Raw genomic sequence first — 20,870 nt, 5'->3', positions numbered from 1 at the left:
TGCGATATTCGTTTTTAGTATACCCAAGAATTTTCAAAGTCGGCATTTTAAAGGTGACGGTTAAGATAGAAAGTAAGTAAAAATTCACCCCCCCCCAAAAAAAAACCTTCAGGTAGACCCCCCCCCCCCCCAATATCACTACGTGACCAGAAAGTGGGTGCTCATTTTACGTTAAATTTATATAGAAAAGTGATCCCTACTTTTTGAAAAAGTAATTTTTTCATATCATAAAAACTATTTCTCTGCACCACTTTTAAATGTTATATTCGTTTTCAGCACCCCCGAAAAACAGATAAACGTCGTCATTGTAAAGTTTTTTGGAGTTGGAAAGAATCTAGACATTGACCAATAATTCTTTTTTAGGAAGCAAAATATCTTAAAGACGAAATTATCTCCCCCTTTTTTTTTTTTGCAATCATGAGTTTAAAGTCGCCGGAAGACATATATGAACCTTACAATAAGGTAAACATTGCACGAAAAGGATGTATTCGTTAATGTTGTATTGTTTAAATGTTAAAAAATAATAATGATTTTATCTTATTAAATCTGTTGTGTTTGAAAGAGAAACGTGTATAGGAATTAAAAGGGTTAAACGAAGAAATGAGCCCCCCCCCCTTTTTTTCTACGCCAAAAGTTATAGAATTAAACTGTTGTAATTTTTTTTTTTTTTACCAGAACTCTATGTGGCGGGGTGAAACGATGGAATTCAGTGTGGCGCCGTGGCGGTCGTTCAAGCAAGAAATCGGGAATTGCTTTCCACGCATGTGGATTGGATGAGACATTTGCATCGACTAGGTGATTATAAACACATTCCTAAAGTCGATTCATAGTTGGTTAATCAATTTTAGTTTGTTCACTGATGGTTTTATTTATTTTGTTACAATTACAAAGACGAGTTGCCGTAAGCAACAAGGCAATACGTCGCAACTCTTAAGATAAGTTTACCTAAAAGTCATGAAGGAGTTATCACACATGATGACGATTTCATTGTTTTTTCCTTTCACGTCGAGTTCGGGATTTGGTGCTAAACCGTTCGTTCACCCACCCCCAATTTTGTCGGCTTAAAACCCGACAAAACATTTAAATTATTCTATTAAAACATGTAAAATATTCTTTTAAAAATTAGTAATAGATTTACTAAGGTTAATTTACTGGCTTTGTTTTACTTTGGCATCTCCGCAGAGTTAAACATTTAAATTATTCTATTAAAAACATGTAAACTATTCTTTTAAAAATTAGTAATAGATTTACTTGGGTTAATTCACTCACCAACCGTTGCGTCTTTCGAAAATCGACATTTTATTTTAAAATTTTATTTTCATTACTAATGATGTCAAATGAAAAGTTGGTATTTTGTTTTTCTATCGAACCCATCGGAAATTTACCCCTACCCCCAAATCAACTTGGGGGAGGAGAGAGGTAGTTACATCTAAACAACCTGAAAAAAAAAAAAAAAAAAAGAAGGAATATTTAAGAATAGGGAATCATCTTCCTATATAAATTTAATATAAAATGAGGGTGCTAATGCAGAGAGTGATCTGATCTATCTGCGCTATTTTTAAAATCGTATTTCCACGTTTAATTAAAGTTTTATGATATGTTTTTTTTATTCAATTGTAAGGTTGAAGTACAGAATTGGTACAAAACACCCTCCCCTCCCTATGTTTAGAATGGCTTTTTAAATAATAACGTTATTATTTCAGCATGGATGGATCACTCTCTGCATGAGTACCAAAATGAGCACCCACTTCTGGGTCAGTTGACGGTAAATGAATTTTGGTTTGGTTGTTTTGTTTTACGCAATAGCAACTCTTTCCAGATTATTTAATGTCAAATATGGTAATTTTGGTTTAAAAAAAATTGCTTCAAGTTTTTAACAGCTTCAAATATCTGTTCATGGTGTTTGGTTTGATTGTTTTGTAGAGAAAATATTTTGTTTTTGCCTTTGCAAATTATTATTGTGTTTCACAATGGGAAATGTAAGAAAAAATAAACAATACCATCAATGTATGGTGTGACGGGCATGTGCGGAAGTGCTGAAGACTTGTATATCAGTGTCTTAGTCGGGCCCACCTACGGCGAAAATGAGTTTGTCCAAAGGCTATAAAAAGATAATGTCATAGTCGTTCATTGAGTAACTGCCATGGTTGCTCTAGTGGGGCATCGGGTCATGTTGACAGAATTGGTCGTAACGTGTCAGTTAATGTCAACTGAGTTGTTCGGGATCGTGTCAGTTTCGTGTTGACCGAGTTATTTAGGATTGTGTAAGGTTGTGTTAATGGAACTGTCTGGGACCGTACCAGGTTGTGCCAATGAAATTGTTTGAAATCATGCTGGGTCATGTTGTTGGAAGTGTTTGATACCGTGTTGGGTAATATTTAGACTATTGTTTGTGTTGACTTGATAGTTGCTGCAGTCATACTGCTGCATGCGTTAACAATATATAGTTTTTTCCTTTGAGTTGGTCCTGTCTTTCTTCCCTCGTTAATCAACATATGGTGCATTTTAGTTTAGGAAATTGAATGGTTAATCGGGATGTGTAATCAAATTTGCAATTCAATATTTTAGAGGAAAATTCAAATTTGAGCGAGATGCAGGCAGGTGTAAGTAAATAAGTTTTGATGGTGAAAATCACTGACACAAATTGAAGAGGAACATGTTTTGTTTTCTGCAATCTATTATATAAATCTCACCTGTCTGTTTAAATGTATGCATGTATGCCTAAAACTTTCGACAGAGGCAAGGGATTTTCATGAGTTAGTATCGTTTTGAAGCTCGACTCTTCGGACGACAAATATCAAAAAATTGGCTAAAAACATTAATTCCTTTATCCTCAACTGGGCACTTTACTACAAAAAAGGGTCGCTTTTTTGCCGATATTTTTGAAAGTCATCACCTCTTTTTGATTGACTAGCCTTAATTTGAACCTTTGCCACTTTCGGTTTGGCGATGGACACAACAGCAAAGATGTCACCTTTTTTTTCACATTCTTTTCCTCCCTCTGTGCAGTCTAATAAAAGATAAAGTGCAGAAACAATATTTAATGTTTTAGCATTTTACACCCTTTTTGTTAAAAAAAGTGTGCAGGGCACACAATAAAATAACATATTAAAACAGTATTTATTGTTAAAACAATATTTAATGTTGAAACAATATTTAATGTTGGTGCTAATTCTGAATAAACATCTATAGATTGGCAGTCATTATGTAAGATTTTTTAACTATGAACAGATAAAGCTGAAGCAGTTCCAACTTTTTTTGAGTCTGAAGAGAACTGATACAAATATTTGGCAAGCAACAAAATTTACTTTTTCATTTGGAGATGAACCTTATGCGTTTACATGTAATTATTTTTTCTTCTGAAGAATACATTGCTAAAGTTTTAGCAAGTATAAAGGCATTCTACAATAGAATGTGCCCTTCCGAACAAAGAAAAAAGACATTTTTTTTATATTATTATTAATCCCTTTGCTCTAGCAATTTTTTTATCACTGCCTAGCACATTCTGACCATAGCTTTGTCCCCGCCCACTACATTCTGAGTATGCCTTTGTCCCCGTCTACTACATTCTGACCATATTTTTGTCCCCGCCCACTACATTCTGAGTATGCCTTTGTCCCCGCCCACTACATTTGCCTCTACCCACTACATTCTGGTCATGACTTTGTCCCTGTCTACTACATTCTGACCCTGCCTTTGTCCCCACCCACTACATTCTGACCCTGCCTTTGTCCCCGCCCACTGCATTCTGAGTATGCCTTTGTCCCCGCCCACTACATTTGCCTCTACCCACTACATTCTGGCCATGACTTTGTCGACCAAGACTGCATCCAATATATATCTAGTTTGTAATAATAAATATGAAATCTGCAAGAATTAAAATATATTCAAGTGTAAAATTGTAAATAAACTGTAATGTGAGTGCAAATGTCAAAGTTGTTATTGTTGTGAAGATCCTTTACTAAATCACACCCACCCCTTCAAGAACAAATTATACATTGAAGCCATTAGGTATGAACGCTCTGTAAAACTTGGGTAAAAGAAACAATTATTTTAGAATTTAGATTGACGGTTCAGTTTCACATATTAGTTTGACATAAACTGATCTTTCACTTTTGAGAATATTTGAATGACATCTAATCATTCTAGTTAAAACTTAGGTCTAAAATATTCATTTCGGTAGGGGAGGTCTTCCAAACTTAAAGTTAATGAAAGGACTATGGTGGGTATTTTTTGGAGGGGAGGCTCTCCCCACTTTGGACTTAGGGTTTGTGGTAAGGTTAATGACACACAAAACCTTTCATAGCTAAAATATCTTGTTATATTCTCTTAAAATACTATTCACATAGCTGATCAAGCTGAAATTGGTGATAAATTTACTTTACATTTACATGCAAAATTAATTCCCCACTCTAAATTCTAAAATAATTGTTTTTTCCCCCATCAGGTTATTGCTTAAAAATGGAAAATCTCAATTTGGATGATTGGCATTTAGCTAAACTACTCATCTACAAATTAATCAACAATTATTTAAGTATAACAATTTCAAGTATTAAAGTTTTTTTTATTACACTTTAAAAATATGTAAAATGTAGAGATAGTATTATTAATGTTCCTTAGTACAAGTGTGCTTATCTAAAATAAAATTAATTTCCCTCAAAAGTAATTCTAAAAGGCCCACGATTTCAATTTCATAGGAACGTCTTTACTTCATCACTGCTAAAAGAACAATATGAAACTAATAAAACAGAAAAGACATAAATATTTGGGAGCTATCATCTTCAACGTTGCCTAGAGTTAACAGCTTCAAAGTAGCCATTATTTATTTATAATTAATAAAATGCAAACGACTTTTCCCATCTTGAAAAAAACATAGGGATATGTACAAATGCCACATAAAAATTCAATATGGTCACACTATCAGGCAACACCTGTTTTAGGTTTTGAAGATATCAGTCAATTTTATTCAATACTGTAAATTCATATAATAGTTCTGCAGAGACTCACTCTCCCCAAATCGTCATACTTAAAGAAGGTTGGAGGTGATTTCACAATCTTTAAAATATCTACTGTTATAAGTCCAGAAGAGACCTGGTATTTTCTTACATTAGCTTTGTAATACCTGTCACACTATCAATGTTTATCTTTTTGTTCCATACATTTAGCATTTACCTATTACATCTGCCATGCATAAATGATAAATGCTCCTTTACGTTGGCATTATTAAACTCTGAGCAATTTGATTATCTGACTCAGACCTTAACCAGATTGCTAGAATTTCTTTTTTGAACACTGACAACAAACAACATAGCTTCAATCAATGATTGTGTCATATGAAACTAGAAAGTACATTTCACTTCTGTCTTTCAATATTTACACATATTCATGTTCTGAACATAGAAGGTATTATATACAGTTATGAGGATTATAATAATTCCCATATACATTGAATAATCCTAGAAAATACATTTTACTTCTTTCTTTCAATATTTACATATATTTACGATTTACGTATTGGAGATATAGATAATTTGAAAAAACAGAATTTATGACATTAAAAGTCTAGACAACCTGAAATGTAAAGAAAAGGACTTTTTTGTTTTAAACATTGCAAGATTTATACTTGAATTTTCATTTATACTAAAAAAAATTACTTTTATTCTTTTTAAGTTATTTTTTCAGAATATGGGCCAGTATTTAAAAAATTTATTATGTACGTTCAACTAACAATTTATTAAAAAGATATTGTAAACTGGCCACACTCCACCATGTTAAGAACGGCTTTCTAAATAAGATTATTTCAACATAGACAGTTAACAACTGTAACCATTCTTAACATGGGCAGTTTCACCCAACAATTGTCACACAACAAAAGTTAAGTAACTCAAACTACTTAAGCATCAACATGTTCATCACCATCATTATTATTAGTAGTAATATTGCTATTGTTATGGTGTTATTGTTTTGGGTATTATTATTATTGTCGGTGATTTTAGTATTGTTATTATAGCTAATATTTTGATTTAACATTACAATTTATTTTCTGCCATTCTTCATATTTTTTTATATTATTTTGATTTATTGCCATTATTAATAGCAGTAGTAGTATTCTCTTTTTATTATTCTATTATTTTTAATATTATCAGTATTATTATAACAATTATTTGTATGCTTACTAGTTTTCTTACTGTTATTACTATCAGTAGTATCATTATTATTATTTGTATTATATTTTTCTCAGTATGACTATTATCATTAACATTATTACTTTTTATTTTTATTATTATCAATAATATTTTTACTATTAAAAGTATTAGTCATATTAAGCTTGATTTGCCAGGCAACGCCAGGACACAGGTTGGCTAATAGTATTAATATAGACAATTTTTCATTTAGCTTTTTTGTTTCTAAAAATCTGGTTTCAGTCACGACCTTCGTAATATATGCCATTAACGTTCATGAGCTGAAAAAATACACTATCACTGAGGTCCTAGCAAGCAAGACCTGTGTATTAGTCAGACTATTAGTAATAATCAAACAATGTTACAAAAAGCATTAGATAACTTAAAAATTGCATTAAAAAACAAGAGAAAAATAAGAAAGATGATGATTTGTACTGAAACTCATTCAAACAGAAAAATTGTGTGTATATACATTAAACATAATCAAACATTTTTGTTGTTTCATGAATTTTAAAGACTAAAATGCGTTCATTATTTACTTATGAATTACATTTTAAAAGAAGAAAAGGAAAGAACACAATTCAATTTATAGTAAAACTGAGTTTTATTCAATATATAAAAAATTTATGCATGTAAAATTACATATGTGTTGGGGACAGGATGGTCTGCTGTGTAATAGACGACCCCGTCTCCATGTGTAATGGTGGATGTATTTAATGGTAGAGGAATTGAAAAGGCAAAAGGTCACATAATGATGATGAAAACATACGGTTATATATCAGTGAAAGAAATACAATTTATTTACATAAATATACATGAAGAATATTAATAAAGAGATAGAAAGAATGAGAGTTCATTAGGATAAGAGTTTGTTACTTGCGCTTGGTCAGGCTAGTCAGGAGCACTGTGGTGGCCCATGCCACCGGACCATTTTTTTTTACATCTTGACTGCTTGAGGGTCCGGTGCGAAAGAGGAAGAAATATGGGGAACAGGAAGTGACGTAGCTAGATCGCTCTTCTGAGTTAAAGAGCGACAATCGAGTTAGGCTTGGAGCTTTCAACTCCCACATATGTTTAAAGCAGAAGACAAACAAAAAATATGAATTTAGACAATAAAAAAGTATTAAACAATCAACTTAAAATGAAACGATGAATATTTTTACTTAAAACAGACAAGAAAAAATAATTTTTTTAAAAATCAAAAGGAACAATGTTTTTTTAATCAAATGGAACAAAAATATTTTTTTTTAAATCCAAACCAACAATAAATGATTTTTAAAACGAAAATGAACTAATTTAAACCTATATATATATATATATATATATATATATATATATATATATATATATATCATTATTTTGCTTCCTTTATTACTGTCTTTCTCACTTTCTCAAGCAACTTCTTTTTCAATTTTTACATATAAATGTACATATATATAGATGTACATATATATATACCTTTATTTTCTGTCTATATATCTGCTAATATAAACGATTTAGCAAGACTTCTCCAAAGAAATATTTATATTAACAATGAATAAAAATGCGAGTAATAAAAACATCACAAACAAGACAAAATAATTGGAAATACTCAATATTTTATCGTATCTCCCATTTTCCATGCTTCGGTTTGTTACACATAGTAGACCAACACAAGCATATATACACTTGGTTATGAGCAGAACTGTTATTATATACTTTTGAAAACCAGCAGTTACAAGAAGAAAAAAAATCAACCAAAAATGTAGCTAAATCTAATTATGAATTATTTTCAACCCAACAAGCTCTTTTCAAATGAGTAAGCTAGTCAAGGGTTGCCACCCAACTGAAAAATGAAAAAAAAAATGCATACCGTTTTAAGGAGGGAGAAGTTGGAGTTGGGGATAAAGTAGGGAGCAGGAACAAAAGCCAGCACAATGCCACTGCTAGGGTGATATACTAACTGCTTGCTTATGCTCCTTGGTCTTATGTGCCTGACTTATAAATCAAATGGCTTACAAGATGTAGCAAAAATTATTGCTAATGTGCCAGTATTCTAATAAGTACCTTTAGACCTACGTCACTACATATTATGTATATTTACACCTCTACCACCCGAAATTATACAAATCACCACACTTATACAATTCGATTTAATGCCTCTGTTCAGTCTTGAAAGACAAAGGACATCCCTATAGGAACAGCTGCACATGTGAGGCAAGGGTTGCGCAATTCCTAACCCCACCTCTCCTGAATCGGCACTGCTTGAGTCCAGTGGCAAGGAGAAGTCCAGGACTACTGGAAACAATGCTGAGATAAGCAGAGAGCACATGCAGTACTTGAAAGTCCCAAATGGTCACCCATTTCGTACTGATCAGGTTCAACGTTGCTTAACTTCGGTGATCCAGTGGGAACCAATGTGTCAACGCGATTATACCATATTATACAATGAATGTGCAGAAATATATTGACATGCATGCATATTCTATTCGCTTTATATACGCCTATCTTAATTGACCCAACCTGCCCATACACAAGCTCAATTCAACTACTTACAGTTACCTATAGCCTACTCTTACAACTATGCAACTACAATGATCATCACGTTCTTACACTAACATTTCATTATATACCCTTTTGCCCCTTCAAATGTATACACTCATCATAATTACCTCCACACATCCATCAATGTAGATCTTCTAACCAACCCATATAAGTTAGTTGAGATGTCAACATGCTCTTGGACACAGATATTAATATTGATGAGATTAGATGTTTACAATTAAAGCTATAATCCCTAGATGGCACAGAAAAGGAGAACATATCCAATATATACAATAAAATATGCATATACACACAAACACATATATTTATCTAGAAAACTATATCTATTCACACACACACACACACATATGCATAATTATATTTGTTTGTTTCATTTTACTTCGATCAAAGTTCTCAGAAATCAAGAGGGCTGCCTTCCTGGGGCTGACACTTAATCTCCATATGAGATACAAAGATATTCGAATATTTCATTAAAGTTCTCCATTATCTCTCAAACACTGAGTTAGTGAACAAGTTAAGAACATAATTTTCCTCTCTTCAATTGACTATTATTGACTATTATAATATGTCATAGTAAATCTTTCTTGTAATCGCTTGGTCTTACTGGATTCTAGGACAAGAGTTTATATGGTCTGGTTAAGTATCTAGTCTCATGCTGTTACTTGAGGTAACTTCACTTGGAGAAGGTGTAACATTCCTCGTAAAAGTCAGTGTGGGTTAGCCATACTGAGAAGATATTATTTAAGTTGAAAATACTATTGAATATTTAGTCAGGGTTTACTTGTAAGAGAAAATTATCCCCATGTAAGGTTCTCCTGAAAAACCTCTGTACAAAGAGATCTTAGACACTCGAAGATTGTGTAGGCATTCAAGTTCTCTCTCATGTGTGTGCGTGTGTTCAACCAAATAAATTAAAAATGTAAATGAAAAATTAATGAATGAAAAAAAAATCTAAATAAAAATAAAAATAAATCTAAATAAAAATCAATTGAACCTCCCTCTCTTCATATCCTAGTATCCTATATGTACATATCAGAACAAATATACATTAGTCAACTTCTATCTATGCATACACACACACACACACACACACACACACACACACACATCCAAATACAATACATACTTGTAGACATATCCACCTCAAAGCCATCCCACATCTTAATATGTACATAAATATATGTCAAGTCCTATATACTCCATCATATTTCCAACTATATATTCAAAGCTAGAATTTATACTTGAAAAATCCACATATTTTCAAAACCTTAACTGCGAAACAGCTTTGATATTCTTTAATAAAATAAAGATTCGTAAAGATAATAAATAAATCAGCAAATGAGAAATTGCAATCTATCTATACCATGCAAAGCTCTTCCAGTTACATAACTTTTACCCCCGTTACACATACAACAGTGTACACACTTAACTCACATTTCTACTAACACATATCAGGTTTTACTTTTACTTTGCATAGATTTAGTACATTCAGACGGTTTTAACTGAAATTACACTGCCATTTTATTTCTGCAAACAAACAATTATAAAAATAATGTACAGACCAATTAAGTTTCAAATTAAAATTCCAAAACGTTATCAATTCAAAATTACAGATCAACGTCAGAGTGGCAACAACTTACCTTAAGCAAACAAATAATTAATCAAATCTTGGTTGGGCAACATCTCAGGTGATTTATGCAAATTGGAAGATGCTCTATATTAACAACTGTTTGTAGTTACGTGTTCAAATTTTCAGGATTTCTTAGATTTTATGATGTTTATCTGCAATGCAAGTTACAACAAAAGCTGAAGACCCTAACTCTGGATGATTTAATGTGGAATTACCCCCATATATATATATATATATATATATATATATATATATATATATATATATATAAAGGAGATTAGAACAATAGTCTAAAGAGCAGAGTGTATTTTAATGTAATAGTGAAATTACTACTTTAATTAAAATACAGGAAAGAAAAAGTGCTCGTTGTAATTTAGATATATAATAAGCTCGATAGATAAATATTCAAGAGCTAATTTAATATTTAGTAATGTGATTGATAACTTAAAATTTAAAAATCAAATTATAATTAAATTAAAAATCCGTTTCATAAGAAGGAACAACAACAAAATCAATTATTTATATGATCGTTTCGGAAAACAGTGTTTTTATTGTGGTAGACATCAAGTTACGGACAATAATTATTACATATAGTTTTTTAATAAACAAGGTTTCCTCATCAGCCAATTGTGAAGGGTTTTATTAAATTTAAATTTAAAAGACACCATAAATAAACCTAGCATTAAAAGTAAAGCAGATGTATCTGGAAAAAATTAAGATAAAGGTCTGGATTTAAAATTGATAAGAAAATTAATATGGGTTAGAGATAGAAAAGAAATAGAGTAAAATATAAATTTGGTTTAAGTACAATATTATACATACACACATACACAAATATATACATGCATATATATGAAAAAAATAGACACATATATACATATACATAGATATACAGATATATACATAAAAATACAAGTACAAATATTTACCTTTTAATTTTTCGCTTTTGAAATCAGGAACTATGGTTAAAGTACTCATATAGATGTTTGCTATAGCTTTTCACCTTATCGAATGATAAATTTTCAAAAAGGACGCCCGTGCAATAATTTATTTCCGTTAGCATAATTTTGATTTAAAGACGCCACGGTTTATAATTCGAAAGAAATTGTAAGTAATTGAAATGGCCAGTAATTGAATATTGCAAACCATATAAACCAGGAGATAAATTCTGTGCGCTATGTACAAAAGAGACCCTAAAAATTTTGAAATATGAAGATATAAAAAATGCAACCACTCTATTAAATTCAAGACAGGAACTAATTTTCACATGCAGTCATAAACGTTGGTTTAAATTTAATAAATATAAACCACCTTAAATCATTAAAAATTACTTATTAGTAAAAATAGATTACAATTTTTTTTTTCTGTAATAAATTAAGTTAGACTAATTATCCCCCTTGCACCCTTTAATTAAAGAAAATATGACTAATTATCCCCCTTACATTATGTAATTATACAAATAACATTAACTTACAATTTCTTTCGAATTATAAACCGTGGCGTCTTTAAATCAAAATTATGCTAACGGAAATAAATTATTGCACGGGCGTCCTTTTTGAAAATTTATCATTCGATAAGGTGAAAAGCTATAGCAAACATCTATATGAGTACTTTAACCATAGTTCCTGATTTCAAAAGCGAAAAATTAAAAGGTAAATATTTGTACTTGTATTTTTATGTATATATCTGTATATCTATGTATATGTATATATGTGTCTATTTTTTCATATATATGCATGTATATATTTGTGTATGTGTGTATGTATAATATTGTACTTAAACCAAATTTATATTTTACTCTATTTCTTTTCTATCTCTAACCCATATTAATTTTCTTATCAATTTTAAATCCAGACCTTTATTTTAATTTTTTCCAGATACATCTGCTTTACTTTTAATGCTAGGTTTATTTATGGTGTCTTTTAAATTTAAATTTAATAAAACCCTTCACAATTGGCTGATGAGGAAACCTTGTTTATTAAAAAACTATATGTAATAATTATTGTCCGTAACTTGATGTCTACCACAATAAAAACACTGTTTTCCGAAACGATCGTACAAATAATTGATTTTGTTGTTGTTCCTTCTTATGAAACGGATTTTTAATTTAATTATAATTTGATTTTTAAATTTTAAATTATCACATTACTATATATATATATATATATATATATATATATATATATATATAATGTTTGTATACGTTTGTATGTTTATTCTTCAGCATATATATTATGTATTATATTTATCTTTGTCTGACTGTCTCTGTTCCACTTTTTCTTAGAAAGTTCTAACTCAATCTGCCTGAAAATTTGTACAGACTTTGGCTATGATACTGTGTAACAAACTAAGTATGGTATCTGTTCGATGTACTGTTACAGATTAATAGTGATTAGTCTTCACAATACCACATTTACCCTAAATGTTTTCTTAGAAACTACTGGGCTGATTAGGCTGAAATTTTGTATGTACCTTTACTATGATAAGATGCAAGAAAGTATATATATATATATATATATATATATATATATATATATATATATATATATTATCTGTTTAAGTTACAGTTAGAAATAATTAAGGGAGTGGCAGAGATAAGATTTAATGCAACAATGAGTACAAATTTAACCATATCCAACCATCAATTTTACATAAAGAACTTGTTCTAAATTGATGGACTATAACCTTTGCCCGTTTTTAATGGGACAAAACGTTTTATATATATTTGTTTCCATTCAGACTTGGCAATAATCAAGTTTTTTTCAAAGTGAATTATATTATGCAAATACACCGTGTGTCAGAAACTTTGTGAAAAATATTGGATTATTCGACCCCCTGTCTTTCCAAGCTTATAACTACTCGGAAAATGTAATTATTATGTAATTCAAACCCTAATTTATTTTCAATTAAAGAAGCAAGGACCCAGGTTTCATTAAAAAAAAAACAAAAAAAACAAACAACGTTTTTTCTAAAAAAAAAGGTTTTAAACTTCGGACTTTACAGGTAAATTTCTAAAAAACACTCCTTTTTTGTTTTAAATTTGAATATATTATTTATTGATTTTTTATCTTCAATTTGTGATATATAAAACTTTGGTGAGTAAATTAATTATTTACATTTTAATAGACATTTCAAAATTGGGGAGCATGAATTAAAAAAAAATGTTTGTCTAAAATATTATATTCGGTTTATTGGAAAGAGCATAAAATTTCACATTGACCCTGAAAATATCGTAAAAATAGAAAAATGTTGATAAATTTTTAAAGTTTGAAAATGTAAAAATACTGAACTCGCAAAAATTTAATCAATTTCATTACTGTTTTTTAAAAAATAAAAAAATAATATTTCTATTACATTTAAAACAACTTTAATAGTTTATTTTGGAAGTATAATCCATAAAGAAAATAAACAACCCACTTTGAAAAGAGAAATGACAAGGTTTTTATATTTTATTCGCAGTTTCGTGTTAGGGGTGTCAAAATTTCCTACAAAAATTCTGATACACTTAGTAATGCAGTAGTTTGATTATGACGATGAAGTCAATTTCAAAAATGCTAGAAGTTTGTAAAAAAAAAAACTAACATTAACCACAACATATGCATATGGACTTTCCCATCGGGCTTTAATGTATAAGATTCATGCAAATAAGTTGTCCGAAATCCACATATATGATTTGTTTATTGTAGTGATGGCTTTATGTAGGAACATCCAGACTTTTTGAAACCTCTGCTAAACTTAGTTGGTCCAAAAGATTGCCACAAGACAGAGCAAACAGTAGACTATATTTTTTTACTTCAGTTTCCCTTCTCCTAGATGCAAGTTTTATTAAAGATGAAGGGTTCAACTTTCCTAGTGGTTGTAAAACGCCCTCAAATACTAACTTGGAAATTTCTACATCCCAGCACAATACATACCATGCCACGTATTATCAAATGGTCATCTCATCATGGCTTAACTTCACTGATCTATTGAGAGCTTATGTGTCAATGTGGTTATACCATGTTATATATATAATGCGAAACAGTAATACAAATATATTTTAAAATATAAAGTGATCAGTCTTTCATTGACATATAATTTAAAATCTAAAATAAAGTATACAATTCTGGAGAACAATAGAAGTTGATTTGTAAATGTTTAATAAAAGGTTATTGATTGAGAAACTATTTAATATATTATATATCATTTTATTACTAAAAGTTGACTTCTCGTTTGACCTAAAAATTTCTAAATAAATAAGAATAATTTGGGCATAAAATGAAATCTATATTTCAAAATTTAAATAAACATATCAACCTTTGAAAACTGTACATCATTTTATTTTCTTTTGTTTTACAGATTTTCAAGTTGGAATATTTTTCAAACATTTAAGTCTTTGATTCTTCCATACACAACTGGAAAATTGACAACAACAACAATTGGAATATTTAAAAAATAGGATGATAATTTCATGTTAAAATATACTTGAAGATATTAAAATAAATACTGATTCTTTCATTTCCAAATTTCTACCTTGCTTCCACCATCATAGTATATTCTTGTAGCATATAGTATTTGACAATGGAGTCTTTGGAACATGGAGTAATAGTTAATGTCAAAAATATATGAATTAACACTAAAAAGAAATATTGTTGGATTGTTACACAAAATATCCTTTGGTGTAAGCAATTTTATTTTCACAGGAGATAATTTATATTTTACTAAAAATGTCGATGAAGAAGCATAATACAGGGATGGATGAAACACATGGAATTTCTTGTGAAATTTGCAAGACTTCCTTTTCATGCTCATCGCACTTGACACGACACATGAGAATACACACTGGAGAGAAACCATATTCTTGTGAAATATGCAACAAATCATTTTCCCGCAAAGGAGATTTACCACGGCATATCAGAGTTCATACTGGAGAGAAGCCATATTCTTGTAATGTTTGTGGAAGTTCTTTTGCACAGAGTGGCACTTTAGCAAGCCATATGAATGTGCATACTGGAGCAGGGCCACATATTTGTCAAATATGCAGTAAAGCATTTTCAGCAAAAGGACTTTTAAAGCATCATATCCGAACACATACTGGAGAAAGACCTTATTCTTGTGAGGTTTGTCAGGCTTCTTTTACACGTGATTCATCATTGGCAAGACATATGAAAACTCACACTGGAGAGAAACCATATTCTTGTGAAATATGTGGCCATTCCTTTATACAGAAGACACAGTTAACAACACATGCAATAACACACAGTGGAGAAAAGCCATTTACATGTGAAATATGCAATAAGTCATTTTCACGGATAGGTCAGTTACAAAAACATATCCGAGAACATACTGGAGAGAATCCATATTGTTGTAATATATGTGGAACTTCCTTTACAGAGAAGTCAGCCATGACAAAACATATGAAAAGACATAATGGAGAGAAACCATATTCTTGTGAAATATGTGGGAAGTTTGTGACAGACATGACAAGACATATGAGAACACATACTGGAGAGAAACCGTATTCTTGTGAAATATGTGGGAATTCCTTTGCACGAAAATCAAACTTGGCAGAACATATGAGAATACACAGTGGAGAAAAACCATATTCTTGTGAAATATGCAGCAAATCGTTTTCACATAAAATAAGTTTTAACTACCATATCAGAACTCATACTGGAGAAAAGCCTTATCCTTGTGAGGTTTGTGGGACGTCTTTTTCAATGAAATCAGTCTTGGCAAGACATATGAAAATACACATTGGAGAAAAAGAGTCGCCAAAAACACACAAAGAACTTTCATCGTGACAAACTGGAAGAATGGGCCAACCAACAGCGTGCCAAGTATTTTCTGGGTGAATTCACCCACGACAATATAGATAAAGAAGGCTCCATATACTAGTTGAAAAGAGGATCGTTCCACTACGATCAGGAGTTTATTATAATGGCTGCCCAAGATCAAGAATTGAAGAATAATGCTTTTAAGAAAACGAGTGGTCTAATCAATGACAGCAAGTGCAGGTTCTGTCACACAGAAGTAGAGTGTGTGAGTCTCCTGACATCCAACTGTAAGGCTCTGCAGGGGACGGCTTTTATATGACCCAACAGTGTGCTACTAAACAATCTGTTAAAAGTTGAATATTGAATGCAGCAGCAAATCCTGGGGACATAGTAGAAAAATCAGTCGAAAATATCATACACTATGACTATCCACTCCTTGCATATATGTACCTAGAAAACGGAGCCATAAAACCTGACAGTGATATTGGACAAGTAGTAGAATAAAGCAACCTTAGTAGAAATTAGTATCCCCAATGATGCGGGATTAAACCGAGCTGAAAGGGAAAAGATAACGAAATACCAAGGTCTTATGATGACATGAAAAGAACTAGAATCTTAAGAAGGTGTCTATCAATCCAGTAATAATAGGAGCAACTGGGCTCATGAAAAACAATTCCAAAGACTACTTGGAAAATATATCCAGTGAACAAAGTGCAAGAAAGATTCAAACAATTGCACTTAAAGGGATGGTAGGAATCTTAAAAAGATCGATTTGAATATTTGAGTTAGTGGGTGAATAGTTTGCATCCAGTAGGATTGTCCGTCCCTTGCAAACTGAGAAGAAAAATAAAATATAATGAGAAAAAGCCATATTCTTGTGAAATATGCAATAAATCATTTACTGAAGAAGGATAATTAAGTATTTGATCTTATAATGAAGAGAAGTCATATTCTTGTGAATTTGGTGCCAAAAATCAACATTCTCTTAGCAACGTTTCACCTAAGCAACAAAGACTGTGTCCATTGGAAACATGAAATTAGTAAAGTAATAATGAAAAAGTGATTATCTGAAATGACATTTTATTAAATCATTTTTCCAATGTCAATGGATAAATAAAGGATACATATTAAATAAAGGATGAAAATTCTTTCTATTTCCATTTTTTATGAAATAAAATATTGATTAGGATTGAATGCAAAAATGCAAGAAATTGCGTTCAAATGCATCACTCTGGAAGAGTACCTTTGTAGATTAAAAAAATGCCTGATCCCAATAGGAACCACAATAATTCCTACCGGAAGCCAACACTTAGTCATGAATGACAATTTCTTGTCACAAAATCTGCACCTTACTGGTCCAATAGTACATCAGTACCGAACTCAGCCACATACAAAAATGTTTCTGACACAGCTGATGTACTTATTGTCAAACCCAAGGTGAATTTTAAATGGCTGTCATGATAATGGAAAAATTTACAGCCATTCAACAACCTGGTTAAAAAGAACTTGAGCACCAGGAGCAAATGTATGAATATATCAATTTATATTTTTATGTTTTTATTCCAGATTTGCTCACTGGCTTTGCACTATCAACTGATTCTAGGAGCTGTTGCTCTCATTTGCTCTTTATGTGTAAGATGTGATTTTATAATTCATTGTCAGCATCTTTTTTGAGAGTTTTCTGAGGTTTGCCATGAGGCCTGAAAGCTTCGGAATGAATGGTGCCATATAGGTACTAATTTCGAGTACCTTTTGCAACTCAGTAACATTAGTTGGGTTGGGAAGTGATTTTATTCCCTTCACATTTTGGGGATCTAGGTGTATCCTATTCTCATTGAAGATAGTGCCAAATAAACTGATTTGTTTCTGATTGATTGCACATTTGCTACTGTTGAATGTGAGGCCAGCTGTCCATGCAGTTTCGATCAACTTTCATAAGTTGTAGTCATGCTCTGCTTTGGTTTTATGATCACGTCATTGACTAATGCTGTTTCCAGGCATTTCTTAATGATCATGTCCATATTCTGTCGGAAAACATCTTGGGACATAACTAGGCCAACTGAAACAATATCTCCTGAAAAGTGAATTGTTCAGTAACTGTGACTCTCTATCTTGGCTGATCAGTAGTCATTTTTGGAGTCTATTTTGGAGACGAATTTAGCATCAGATAGTTTGTGTGAGAGTTCCTCCATGGTTGGGGATTTGTGATGCCAGTGTATGATTTTTTTATTTAGATCTTTAGGTTCTAAACAAAGGCAAAGTTTACCATTGCTCTTGCATACATATACAATGCTGTCCACCCAGTCCGTTGACTCATCAAGTTTTTTTTAATTATTTCTTGGGATACCAGTTCATCTAGTTCTGCTTTTATCTCGTCCCTCATGTGGATGGGGCATTTCCTGGGTGCCTGAATTATGGGGCGAAGTACAATGTGGTTTTCCCTTGTGAAGTTTCCAATCTGTTCGAATTAGTCATGATACGCTTCCATCAAATATCTTGTTGAGTTTATTGTGGTATAATTTGGAGGATAAACTGGGGCACCTGTTACATAATATATTATGGACACACATTTTGTTCTCTCTATGAAACTAATGTGACCAATCCAATTTTAGAATGCAGGGTAATTCTAAAATAGATCCATTCAAGGTTATCACATAGAACTTCACATCTCCTCATACCCCTTAGTAGGCATATTAGATTTCTATGGATCTGTGCTGCAGGATACTTAAACCATTGCATGCAGTAATAATTGCTGTTTCATTCTGTGTTGATGTCTATTCTGGTGTATACATTTTGGAAACACTAGCTGGAATGTACATAAGGGAAATGTATTTCCCTCTGCATATGTGTCCACCTTGATTTTCAGTTCATGAACAGCTTTCCTGTTTGGTATTATAAAGTCAAATGTGGTGAATGCTTGTGAGTGAGAACTCTTTTTTCTGTGGTCCTTCACTGAATATAACTAAATCTCAAATTCATCAGCCACCTGGTTTTGAATGTTAATACAGCTCTGATGGTTTTTAAATGTAAATTGTTCCGGCACAAATTTCTTGTGTTTGGTAGGCCTGTTCGTTTGTGGTTGCCTGTCAATTTTTTCTTGACTTTTTTTGATCTGGCACACCTTAGCCCAGTGAATTTTTCGTGCACATGCTAAGCAATAGCTGCCCTAAGCAGAGCAATTATTGCATTGATAGTGAAGCCCACATCTACCACAGATTCTGTGCTCTCATGTCTTTGCTGTATTGCGTTTATTTGGTTGGCACCCTTTCCTTGTAACTCGCCCACTTTTTCATGTAGTCAATTTTACACATATTTAGTACTTCTGGCGTAGACATGGCCTCACTTTTGCTTAGTAGTTGCTTTTACAACCCCAGAAATTAAATTCTAACAATTATCTGATCAATCACACGTTCTTCCAATTCATGCTGTTCTCTGAACTTACATTTATGTATTTGCAGCCTGCACTTCGTGAGAAAATCATCAATGTTTTCTGTTTTGGTTTGTGAGTAATTTTGCAAACAGAAGCATGCAATCCGAAAATTAACTTGACGCTTTATCCGTTCTAGGAATTTCTCCCAAATTATAGCATGATTGCATCTGTTGGCTTCGTTTCCAAATGACCTGTAGCTGTTTTAGAACTAAGTTCTACTATGAAAAGATTACAAAATACCAAGGTCTTATGTATGACATGAAAAGAACTAGAATTTTTTTTTACATGGAGGTCACTACTTATCAAGGCCCAAAGGCCACTCAGGGATAAGTGTTATTGCGTGTACAGTAATCAATGAGATAGTATTGTAGTAATCATTAGTATTGATGGTTTTGATAGAATGTCTTACTTAAGGGGGCGGTTTGTCAGGAGTTTGTTTATGTTGGACTTGAAGACGTCCAAGTTGTAGTCAAGTGGGAAACAGGCAAGCGGCAGAGAGTTCCACTTGCGTGCACTTCTAAGAAATAAGCTTTGCTCATGGAATCTACATTTGGATTTAGGCACAGATAAAGAGTGGGGGAAATTATTGACAGTAGTTCCAGCCAGACGGGTGTTTCTCGTGTCTTAAGAAGATGTCTATCAATCCAGTAATTATAGAAGCAACTGGACTCATGAAAAACAATTCCAAAAACTACCTGGAAATTCAGAAATTAAATTCTAACAATTAGTATCATACCTAAGAAATGTTGGAGTTCTTCTAAGTTGGCAGGTGTAGGTTTTGATTTAATTTTGTCACATTTTTCTGGGTTTGGGTGTGAACAATTTTCATCCCAAATAAAACCATAAAATTTTATCTGTTTTTGTCTTATTTTGCATTTGTCTTTATATCAAATATTCTAAATCTTTGTCACAATCTCCCAGTATTTGGTCCATTTTTGTTGTTATATGTTCTGTGACATCTTAAGACCAAACCGGCATCTTAAATGTCTGTCCAAACGGAGTATAAAAACATGTGGGCAAGGTTCAATTCTTCATCTAAAGAAATGAAAAAATGGAATATCCAACAATTTTTCAGAGCTGCCTACAGACCCAGTGGCAATGGGATCATGGAGAGAAACCACCGCACCATAAAGGCAGTTGCAGAAAGAGGAGGCACCTCCCCTGAACAAGCCGTCTACTGGTATAATACGTCGCCTAGATTGGGACAAGTACCAGAGACGGTTCCGCAACTGTCAACGTTCACATAATCCTGGAGACATCCCTGGGTTGAGCCGGCAAGCAGAGAGGTAGAGGCCACAGAGACAATTAAACTCAGGGTATGGGTGAAG

General features: G+C 32.0%; 1 protein-coding gene across 2 annotated transcripts; it reads left to right on the top strand.

Moving 5' to 3' along the window:
* The first annotated feature begins 399 nt into the window (after window positions 1–399).
* Window positions 400–20,395, top strand: LOC145242322 (uncharacterized). Of its 2 annotated transcripts, none has more exons than XM_080105332.1 (3): window positions 400–462; window positions 676–795; window positions 14,695–20,395. In XM_080105332.1, exons 1-3 carry the CDS (start codon window positions 446–448, stop codon window positions 14,792–14,794), a joined length of 237 nt encoding a protein of 78 aa, XP_079961458.1. In that variant the 5' UTR covers window positions 400–445; the 3' UTR covers window positions 14,795–20,395. The 2 variants fall into 2 exon arrangements, with proteins under 2 accessions (XP_079961458.1, XP_079961457.1); XM_080105331.1 differs by having other exon boundaries at window positions 422–462.
* The last annotated feature ends 475 nt before the right edge of the window (window positions 20,396–20,870 follow it).

The sequence above is a fragment of the Euprymna scolopes genome, chromosome 21 (genome assembly GCF_053919585.1).
Source record: "Euprymna scolopes isolate OS-2025 chromosome 21, ASM5391958v1, whole genome shotgun sequence".
Lineage (NCBI taxonomy): Eukaryota > Metazoa > Mollusca > Cephalopoda > Sepiida > Sepiolidae > Euprymna > Euprymna scolopes.
Note: the sequence above shows the minus strand (reverse complement) of the source record. Positions and strands in the feature narration are given on the sequence as shown.

Bases quoted from the DNA above. Each gene is read 5' to 3' on its own strand.
- LOC145242322 (XM_080105331.1), top strand. From the start codon at position 15,063: ATGTCGATGAAGAAGCATAATACAGGGATGGATGAAACACATGGAATT.